An 11,689-nucleotide genomic window follows, 5' to 3' on the forward strand; every position below is an offset into this window, starting at 1 on the left:
TCCGCTTTAGTTTAAGGTGTAGAGATAACTTTGTCGTGCTACTTCGTTTAGAAGCAATCGGTTTAAACACACCTTACAGCGAGGACCTGTTTGGTCCACGCCCCCGCCGCAAAACTAAACCAACTCCAGATCACGGAGCGAGTTGCTCCGTTTTGGGCACACGTCTTCGGTCATGTTGTGTTTGAGTGTGTTGTGTGGGGTGCACGCGGATGGGAGGGAGAGAGGGGCGGGGCTAAACTCAGTCTGAATTACAAGAGCCCACAGGGGAGCGTCGGTGGTGAAAATTAAAACTCAGAGAAAATCGACTTTCATAAAAACACATTGTCCTTAACTGTAAATTCGAATGAATCGATAAAATCGATTAATCGCCCAGCTCTAATATGCAGTTATATGTGTTGCTTCATTAACAAATGTATAATGTTCACTAGACATACTTTAAAAGCACAGCTTACCTGGAAAACAGCAGCTCCTTGTTCAGGCTTTTTCTTTTCTGTGTTTTCTTCCCTTTTCCCTTCAGTTTGAACTTCCAGCTAAGTTGGCGCCTAAAATGGAGCTGTTCAAATATCCATGCGCCGTGACCGGAACTACTTGATCAATGTATTTGTTTGTAACTAGAAATAATTACTCAATTGAAAATGATTACTCATCAGAGAACTAAATAATTAATATTTTTAACAATACAAATTTCCCACACCAAAAAAACGAAAGCTTTGTTTTTTGCTTTATAATATTAGGCAAAGGGACTCGATTACTGTGTGACTTGGCTGCTGAATAAGTCTTTAGCCCACCAAAAAAACAAAAAAAAAAGTAAAACATTCTGTCATACAGGTATAGCTGTGATTTACACAGGTGCATTCTGGAAAACAGCAGTGTTCGGACTACTTCTGGCCAAAATAAGCAGATCAGATTTGGTTTGCCGACATGGAGACAGATCTGTAACAGACTCAGCTACTATAAGACAATTCTGTATTGAATCTAAAAAACGGCAGTGACTGTTATGCGGGTTTGCTATCAGGGAAGTGCGACGAGAAACCGCACTGGTTGAACTGGGCTGATGCGCAGGGGCACCGATGTAAATATCACCTAAGCTGTGACCGAAATGGCTCCCTATTTACTAGTTAGGGCACTATTGAGTATGTCAGCCATTTTTCTTTGAGTGTTTGAATCATAAGGGGGGATTCGAACGTGATTTTGAGGGCACTAAAACTCACATAATGCATCATGATTTATAGTAAACTTCGCTGCTTACTATAAGCGAGCTGATTGTGTCCCAAAATGCTTTGCGGGTCTCGCTACTAAGCAACAGACGAGCCACCAGGGATGCCAGATTACAGTGGGATTCAGATTACTGAGAAAACCACCCAAACAGCTGATGTTCGTTATATTAACAATATTACAGGGTTTATTCCAACATGATCTTAACTAAAATACCATAAATATCTTAAATTTCACTGATTACAAAAACTGATATTTAAATGAGTTTATCTGCATATTTGTATTATGTGTTTTGTGCCTTGTATCATTGGACACATGAAACAAAAACGTACAAACAGTACATAAAAACAACCTTGCAAGCAATGAAAGAAAGAAATAACTTACTCACATATAATAACGAACATAAACACAGCTTCAAATTTCCATCAGCAGGACCAAAAGCTCTATCTCTGCAGGGTTAGATATCTAACTATAACACCGCCGAGTTAAATTTCCAAACTCTTTACACTTGGTAGTTTTGTACACCTGTTAAATCACAGCGTTTCCGCCAAACAATTTTAGACACAATTCGACATTTGGCATAAAACCACCCAATCTGGCAACAGTGCGAGCCGGTGTACCCTGCTATTTTTAAGGTTTTCTTCATGTAGTTCAGTAATGTGAGGATTATCTTTTAAACAGCGTAAATATAACAAACAGCTAAATAACTTCATGATCAGCTCAGAGCTTCACTAACTTTAATTCAGAGCTCAGTTCAGTGTGTTTATGGAGTTTTAAACACAGCTCAACCCCCCTCGTGTGTTTATGCGACCGGTGCTGGCGCATGATATTGATGAGTTAGTGTCCGAATTCACTCCCGTTTTACCACTAATTAGTGAACTTATTAGTATCTCCCTACATAGCGCAACACAATGAGGGAGTAGGGAGCCATTTCGGTCACAGCCCTAGATTAAATTACACTCTAAACGTGATCACTCTCATATGGAAGCCCATTCCCGCCACCTTAAAAATAAAAATACTCCAGCAATTTTTTTTTATTATTATTAAGTAAATTGCTATCTCAATATTTTGAGATACTAAGTCAATATTTTGAGATACTATCTCAATATTTTGAGATACTAAGTCAATATTTTGAGATACTAAGTCAATATTTTGAGATACTATCTCAATATTTTGAGATACTAAGTCAATATTTTGAGATACTAAGTCAATATTTTGAGATACTATCTCAATATTTTGAGATACTAAGTCAATATTTTGAGATACTAAGTCAATATTTTGAGATACTAAGTCAATATTTTGAGATACTATCTCAATATTTTGAGATACTAAGTCAATATTTTGAGATACTAAGTCAATATTTTGAGATACTATCTCAATATTTTGAGATACTAAGTCAATATTTTGAGATACTAAGTCAATATTTTGAGATACCTTAAATGCTGGCTGAATATACATGCGGCCACCTGTAGATAATGACCTGGGAATTAGGCCAAAAGTGAGAGCAATAACGTTTTAATTCATATTTAATTTTATTTACATTATATTTCACTCAGAGTTAAACTCTGTCCCTCGCATTGTGTTCTCCCCTTTATTCAGAGCGTTTTCACAGCACTTTGCTTACATGCTGTTTTTTACTGTTAAAATGCGACATCTACAGGCGGCCGCATGAATGTTCAGCCAGCATTTAAGGTGGAACGGAAATCTGAATAAGACACTGGCGAATAAGAAGCTAACTTCAGCCTCGTCCAAGATCCGGAGGCTTATTTTGATATTGTGTGATTCCTCTAAAACAGGGGTGTCAAACTCATTTTGGCCGAGGGCCACATTGGCATATTGGCTGTCCTCTGAGGGCCAGATGTAACTTATAAATGTAATACAATGTAACCAAATGTAATATAAAATGAATGTAATTACTCCTTAATGTTAAATAACTCTCAATATATTATTTATTCAATCAAATATTACAGTTGCATGGAAAAAATGTTTGCTTGTTGCTCTATTAACATAAATCCTCATGTTATGAAATCCAAAAACTCCATCAATCAAGAACCAAACTATTCAAGTGAATAGAAATGGCATCAAGTTATATTAACTTTGATCAAAACGTTTGATACTGAAATAAGACTTTAATATATATAAAATCAAAAATTGTGAGCTGTTAAGAACATAGAACATAGATGACAGATTTAGCAGTTCCTCAGATTTAGCAGTTCCTCATCCAACCACTAGTGGGAGCTGCAGCAGCAGCACCACAAGCCCAGTCTTTACTGAGTCAGAGCTACAGCCCAGCCACGGGCTACAGGTACAGGGCTCAGCTGAGCCAGTCTGGAGCGTTTTTAAAATGTTTAAGTTCTTCTGTGTAGAAAATAAAGGTTTTAACCCCACTAACCGGATAATACAGCTCTCTACAGTTCATCTTTCAGCCCAAGCAGCTAACAGCAGCAGTTTAGAGCAGTGTCACGGAGGCACTGCTCGGATTACATTATAAACAGGTCAGTTAGCGCGCTGCTAACCTCATGATGTTTATAACTACGGAGTTTAGTGGACACACCACGGCTGCAAGGTTAGACTGTTGAAGGCTGCTGAAGACTATTAAAGGCTATTGGAGGTTATTGAAAGGGTTATTGGGGGCTGAAATCAGTAAAGGCTGGTTAGATAAGTGATTCACGTGCTCGTCCTTTGCTGAGGTGAAACTGCGACTAGCGCTGTCACTGTGATGTTTATTAACGTCATTAAAACTATTATATCTCTTCTAAAAAGCGTTTATTTTGGTCAGAAACACTCTTCGTAACACACCGGCATACCGGTCTTTCGCCTTGAAGCACAGCCGTCCGTCTGCATCAACTTTTCTTTTTCTGGACATTATGGGATAAACATTTGTTTGTCTCACTTCCACCCGCGAAGTTACACCTTCCCTCCAGCAGGGTTTCCACATCAATGACTACACTGCCGTGTAGTGGCAGTAAGCCATAACTTCGCGGGTAATACAATCGACAAGCATTGTGGGAAATGTAGTTTTTGGTCAAAGAACGCTTCTGACCTATTTATTATAGACACTAAGATCTTACAAGCCTTGTGTTTGACACATGTGCTCTAAAAGTTCCAATATTTCATGATTTGTGAATCCACGTCTGAAGTAGTCCTCAATGATGGTATCCATTTTGCATCTTTGTCTCACCTGCTTCTGTCTCTGTACAGCCTACTAGTATCTCAAAATATTGACTTAGTATCTCAAAATATTGAGATAGTATCTCAAAATATTGAGATAGTATCTCAAAATATTGAGATAGTATCTCAAAATATTGAGATAGTATCTCAAAATATTGAGATAGTATCTCAAAATATTGAGATAGTATCTCAAAATATTGAGATAGTATCTCAAAATATTGAGATAGTATCTCAAAATATTGAGATAGTATCTCAAAATATTGAGATAGTATCTCAAAATATTGAGATAGTATCTCAAAATATTGACTTAGTATCTCAAAATATTGACTTAGTATCTCAAAATATTGACTTAGTATCTCAAAATATTGACTTAGTATCTCAAAATATTGAGATAGCAGTTTACTTAATAATAATAAAAAAACATTTTGCTGGATTATTTTTTTTTTTTAGGTGGTGGGAATGGGCTTCCATACTCTCACACGCACACACGTCTCAATACTGCTTATAGCTGCGGGAAGTTATTTTGCTAAGGGACGGTTGGTTTTGGGGTCTAGGGATGCTGATCGTGTGTGTGCGTGTGTAGCAGTACTATAACAGGCTGTGTTTGTGTGTGTGTGTGTGTGTGTAGCAGTACTATAACAGGCTGTGTTTGTGTGTGTGTGTGCGTGTGTAGCAGTACTATAACAGGCTGTGTTTGTGTGTGTGTGTGTGTGTGTGTGTGTGTGTAGCAGTACTATAACAGGCTTTGTTTGTGTGTGTGTGTGTGTGTGTGTAGCAGTACTATAACAGGCTTTGTTTGTGTGTGTGTGTGTGTGTGTGTGTGTAGCAGTACTATAACAGGCTTTGTTTGTGTGTGTGTGTGTGTGTGTGTGTGTGTGTGTAGCAGTACTATAACAGGCTTTGTTTGTGTGTGTGTGTGTGTTTGTGTGAAGCAGTACTATAACAGGCTGTGTGTGTGTGTGTGTGTGTGTAGCAGTACTATAACAGGCTGTGTTTGTGTGTGTGTTTGTGTGAAGCAGTACTATAACAGGCTGTGTATGTGTGTGTGTGTGTGTGTTTGTGTGAAGCAGTACTATAACAGGCTGTGTATGTGTGTGTGTGTGTGTTTGTGTGAAGCAGTACTATAACAGGCTGTGTATGTGTGTGTGTGTACTATAACAGGCTGTGTGTGTGTGTGTTTGTGTGTGAAGCAGTACTATAACAAGCTGTGTGTGTGTGTGTGTGTGTGTGTGTACTATAACAGGCTGTGTGTGTGTGTGTGTGTTTGTGTGAAGCAGTACTATAACAGGTTGTGTGTGCGTGTGTGTGTTGGGTGAAGCAGTACTATAACAGGTGTGTGTGTGTGTGTGTGTGTGTACTCTTACTAACAGGAGTCCTCTGTAACTGTAAAATATACAAGTCAGCTTTGGTAGAAAAGTGCTAACAGTAGGGAACAGTCAGTTTTCCACTTTGTTAGTGCAGTGCTGGTACAGGGTCGTCTGCCATATTTGAGCCAGTACACAACTGTGTTCAGAGAATCAACAGGTCAGGTGCGACAGTCGTTCACCAGAACCAAAATGATTGCTCAGTGACACTGATGTAGAACAGTCAGAAAGTGACACTGGGCCAGCTGTGGGCCAGAAGTATTTTTCTGCTTGTGACTCTAAACCAGCAGTACCTACTTAGAAACGAGTCCGGGCCAAAGTCGCTGGCTATCTGGGTTGTTCTGGGGCTGTAAAAAAAAAAAACCACGTTCATTTCAAATAATTAACCACAAAAACAAAAAAAAAGGTTAAAAACATTAACGCTTGGTGCCCTTTGAAAATCAGAATACATGTACAGACATCATATCAAACATAATACCACACCTACCATATCTTACCATATCTAATCAGCACATATCTAATATATTTCTGATACCAAACATCAGCCGTTAATTCATCTTAGAAAACAGTTTACATCACTATTATTTCACAATAAAAGTCCCCAAACCAGATCATATTAATAAAAAAATAAAAGCCAAAGAACCTTTTTTAAGCATTGTAAGCAGAGCTGGAATATTTTATTTTAACAGAGCAGCATATTTCAGCTATTAATGTAAAATGTATTAGAGTCAGGTTTCTCTTTAAGAAATATTTGAGTAGCCTTAAATCTCCTCGAAATAACCTCTGACATGTGAGAGTTGTCTATAATAGTTTTATGATGTTTGGTCGAATAAAGGTGCAGCTATAGTAAATTGGTGTAGTATTAGAAACATTCAGGATTTAGAGTAACTCTTACTGACTGATGTTCATTACAGGTTTCTTTTCTTGCTATTCTTTGATGATGTGATTAAATGTAATTAATAAAGATGAATTAATCACAGAGCATGTAATTAAAAGTTATTAAATTACTTTACAGTGCTAGTTGTTAGACAGCGGTTGCATGAGATTTAAACAACTATGACACGAAAGGTGTATTATATTGATATTGACCTGTATGTTAAAGGTAGACAAATAGTAGAGTGATTATGCATCTAGAAGCCTTCGTCCATCTTTACTGAAATTTCCCTTAAACTAATTCGCCGGTCAAGCTCCACCTACTGGTCACAGAAAGCTGAGATGAGAATTGCTCATTCCTGTGGGCGGAGTGCTCGTTTCTGTGGGCGGAGTGCTCTTTCCTGTGGGCGGAGTGGGGTTGGTAAGATTGGTGCTGTTGGGTATTTAGAGCAGACTGTTTTGCGGGATTGCGGTTCATTGTATTGCAGCAAGTGGCGCACAGCACCCCGCCCCCAAAAATGCTAAAGATGGCGGAGGCGAAACCGATGTACACACAAAGTCCCACCCCGTAGTTTATCCCCCCGGTGTAGAACAGGTTGTAGGCGTCGTAAAGGATGTTTCGGATGGTCCAGCACACAGTGATGAGGCAGAGCATCCCGCCGCAGACAAAACATGCCCCCCCAGTCACGGCCACAAGGTCCTTGGTGGGAGACTGGTGGAGACAGCGGGTGCACTTCATTCCGATGGCAGAGACGACAGTGCCGACGGTGGATATAACCGAGGAAAACACCATGAGGGCCCGGGCTACCTGCAGGTCCTGGGGTAAAGAGAGCATGGAGCGGTTGAGCTCACACTGGTAGATCCCGGTGGTGTGACTGACACACTCCATCCACAGGCCCTTCATGTAGGACGTGGCCGTGATGAGGTTGGAGGTGAAGTAAGCCGTGTGTCGCCAGTGTGGCAGTGCCGTGGCTACCAGCGTGCCAATCAGCCCCAGAAGACACAGGAAGTATGCCAGAAGCTGAGCGGCCATACTGTCGGAGGCTGGCATGGTTAACAGGCTTTAATGAAGAATAACAGTGTTGTAAATAATGCAGAAGTTTAAGTAGTATAATCCCCTCGGTCAGTTGGGCTCCTCCGCCACCATCCGCACGCGAGCGCCAACACCAACTCGAACCCTGAGAAGTTAAAAACAGAGCGATCAAATTAACATAGAAAAATAAGTACAGGTCTGGTTTTAGATGCACTGGTATCCACTGCACCATCTGCATGCATGGGCCAAAATATCACCTATCCATTATTTTGTCAGTTCAGCACTACTAATTCATCATGATCAGAATGCATTTTGCCTTTAAAAATGTGGACCCTTTAAAGCTTATTAAAAATAATACCATAAAATAATATTTTGAATCTTGTAAAAAGTGTGAAGGTTTTTTACACGTTTCTTTATCTACCAAAGTTTTTTTTTACCAAAAATGTATATTTTAAAAACAAAAACGTGGAAAAAACATTTACACTGTGTTAGTATTTTGTCCATGACATTTTTCAAAATAGTTAATATATATCTTAATATAAGTTGATATATGTCATATATCATAAAATATATTTACTGTTGCAAGAAAAAGTATGTGAACCCTTTGGGATTACTTGAATTTCTGCATAAATTGGTCATTAAATGTGTTCTGATCTTCATCTAAGTCACAACAATAGACAAACACAGTCTGCTTAAACTAATACCACACAAATAAATATATTTTTGCATGGTTTTATTTAACACAACATGAGAATATACACAGTGCAGGGTGAACCATTGGATTTAATAACTGGTTGACCCTCCTTTGGCAGCAAAACCCTCATTCAAACGTCTCCTGTAGTTCAGTCAGGAGGAATTTTGGAACATTTCTCTTCACAAAACTGTTTCAGTTCAGCTGAATATTCTTGGGATATCTGGTGTGAATCGCTCTCTTGAGGTCATGATGCCACAGCATCTCAATTGGGTTGAGGTCAGGACTCTCCGTGCAGACCCTAAGGCAGCAAAGCAGCCCCAAACCATGATACTCCCTCCACCATATTTCACAGTTGGGATGAGGCTTTGATGATGTGTGCTGTGCCTTTTTTCTCCACACATAGCATTGTGTGTTCCTTCCAAACAACTCAATTTTGGTTTTATTTATCCACAGTATATTTAGCCAGTACTGCTGTGGAACATCCAGGTGCTCTTTTGCAAACTTCAAACGTGCAGCAGTGTTTTTTTTGGACTGCAGTGGCTTCTTCCATGGTGTCCTCCCATTAACTCCATTCTTGTTTAATGTTTTCCTTGTCAATTTGTTAACAAAAATGTTGTGCCAGAGAATTCTGTAAGTCTTTAGCTGACACTCTCGAATTCTTCCTCACCTCATGGATCATTCTGCGCTGTGCTCTTGCAGTCATCTTTACAGGACGACCACGCCTAGAGAGAGCAGCAACAGTGCTGATCTTTCTCCATTTGTAGACTGACTGTCTTATCATGGACACATGAACATCAAGGCTTTTAGAGATACTTTTGTAACCCTTTCCAGCTTCACGCAAGTCAACAGTTCTTGAATGTAGGTGTTCTAAGAGCTCTTTTTTGTGGGAGGCATGATTCACATCAAGCAATGCTTCTTAAGAACAGCAAACTCAAAACTGGTGTGTGTTTTTTTTTTATAGCGCAGGGCAGCTTTAACCAACACATCCAATCTCATCACATCCTGGCTACAATTAGCTCTTAGAGAAGTCATTAGCCTAGGGGTTCACATACTCCCACCCCCCCTCATTGTGAATGTTAACATGTTGCGTTCAATAAAACCATGCAAACATATCATTTTTTGTGTGGTATTAGTTTAAGGAGACTGTGTTTGTCTATTGTTGTGACTTAGATGAAGATCAGAACACATTTAATGACTAATTTATGCAGAAATCTATGTAATCCCAAGGATTCACATACTTTTTCTTGCAGCTGTATGTTTTTGCAATTATGTCCTCAGTGCTTCCAGTTAGTCACGTCTTTACATGATTCTTCTGCAGCAGGGTTTGATCCCCAGACAGGCAGAATATAGTGGATCAGAGCGCCGGTGGGATGTTGTCTCATATGTTGAGCTGCATTTTTCCTGTTCTGGGAGTTTGACCTAAAGCCTTGTCTTGCTGTGAAAGTCTCAGTATAAGTGAAAAACAGAGCACAGATATCCCATTGTGTCAGGCAAAGAGAGGGCAGTGCAGCGAACTGCAGACAGAGAGGCTTGTGTTCAGCATGTGGAAGGAAATGTAGATCTGGGATAGCTGCAACGCTTCCTCACATCCATCACCAATCACACTCTCACTAAACCCCTAACCCAGCAAACAACAAATTAATCCAAACCACATCAAACACAGCCAGTTTACAATCTATTCTGCATCACAATAAACCTTACCTGGAGTCCAACTGAGTTCTGCAGGATGAGGGAACAGCTGGCCCACCACCTCTCACAGTGCCAGCTCCGCAGCTCCACCGGGCAGGGCAGGGCACTGGTTGGCTGGCTCTGTGTATAAGCAGGTTATTGTACTATGAAGAGCTTCGTTAGCACTTCCGACGCTGTCACAACGGGCGGATAAAGAATGCGGACCCCCCTACTGGAGCCCTCATAGTTGACCAAGCGTTGCTAAAGTGCCCTCTAGAGTGGCAAATAAGAATCAGAGTCCCCTAAAATAACTTTCTAATGTTATACCATTTTAATCAAAAAGGGAAACTCACATATTATATAGTTTCATTGCACAAAGACATGGTGTCACACTCTAATCAGATAATCAACAAAGGTTTTCCAAGGGCGTTTTCACACCTGTAGTTCGTTTCTCTGGTCCGAATCAGTTAATGAGATCGTTTACTTGGACCGTTTTCTCGCTCTGTTCGGTCTGGTTTCACATAGGCATAAATGTAAATGCACCAAAATGCACATCAATAACCCACCAATTTATATTAAATATAAATATACGAAAAAGTAAATACAGCGAGAAGATTTTGTGTTCTAGCGCAAATATCTGTGCTTTAACACTGAACGCTGCACTATCAAACACAGTGTTTCTACGTGCAGCGCAGATTTATACATAATAAACAGAGTCACGCGGCTGTGAGCAGTGAATGCAGCACAGACGGCGCATGCATGGACACAGCGTTTGTTCTTAGCTGTGGTAATTAGCGTTATCTGGCTAATATATCAGTTTAGACTGCTTCTTATCAGCAGTTTAGCTCAAATAAATGGCTTATATTTAATAGCTGGATCCGATCGAGACCGGATCACGTTCTCACCACAAGCGAACCGCTCCAGAGTTCGTTTGGTACCGGACCGAGACCACCTCCTCTAGCTGGTCTCGGTCCCGAGTGCGATTTTCACACCTGCTCAATCGAACCGCACTAAAGTTACAAACAGAGCAGAGTTCGTTTTAACCGGACCAATTAGTGCTGGTGTGAAAACGCCCTAAGACTTTAAATGGTCCCTCAGTCTAGTTCAGTAGACTACACAATCATGGGTTTGACTGCTGACTTCACAGTTGTACAGAAGCCAGTCACTGAGCCCCTCCACAAGGAGGATAAGCCCTAAATATTAATTGCTAAAGAAGCTGGCTATTCAGAATGCTGTATCCAAGCATAGTAATGGAAACTCGAGTGGAAGGAAAATGTGTGGTAGAAAAAGGTACATATGCAACAGGGATAACCACAGCTTTAAAATGATTGTCAAGAAAGCGTCTACAAGGAGTAGACGCTGCTGGAGTTAGTGCTTCAAGAGCAACTGTTGCATTCCTTGTTTTCAACAACTTATGTCCCAGAGAGTACTTCAGAAGCGACATACCAAGGAGGCCAAGGAGGAAAAAGGTCTAGACTATTGCTCAGTGGTCCAAAGTCCTGTTTTCAGATAAAAGTAAATTCTACATTTCATGTGCAAGTAAAGGCTCACCTAACCTAAACTGCCACAGGCTGCTCACCTCCATGACACATTATAGCTTGTAAGTTTCTAAACACAAAGAGCTAATTGGTGATGTGTTGTTGTCGATGGGAGTGCACACAATATTTAACT

General features: G+C 40.1%; 1 protein-coding gene across 1 annotated transcript; it reads right to left on the reverse strand.

The window, feature by feature from the left end:
• Positions 1 to 4,863: 4,863 nt before the first annotated feature.
• Positions 4,864 to 10,187, reverse strand: LOC103022432 (claudin-14). The gene is made up of 2 exons (XM_015603836.3): positions 10,052 to 10,187; positions 4,864 to 7,801 (listed from the first exon to the last, which is right to left on the reverse strand). The coding sequence occupies exon 2, from the start codon at positions 7,672 to 7,674 to the stop codon at positions 6,916 to 6,918; it is 759 nt and encodes a 252-aa protein (XP_015459322.3). The 5' UTR covers positions 7,675 to 7,801; positions 10,052 to 10,187; the 3' UTR covers positions 4,864 to 6,915.
• Positions 10,188 to 11,689: the final 1,502 nt, after the last annotated feature.

Source organism: Astyanax mexicanus, chromosome 11 (genome assembly GCF_023375975.1).
Source record: "Astyanax mexicanus isolate ESR-SI-001 chromosome 11, AstMex3_surface, whole genome shotgun sequence".
Classification (NCBI taxonomy): Eukaryota; Metazoa; Chordata; class Actinopteri; order Characiformes; family Acestrorhamphidae; genus Astyanax; species Astyanax mexicanus.

Coding starts and splice junctions, on each gene's coding strand:
- LOC103022432 (XM_015603836.3), bottom strand. CDS start 7,674: ATGCCAGCCTCCGACAGTATGGCCGCTCAGCTTCTGGCATACTTCCTG.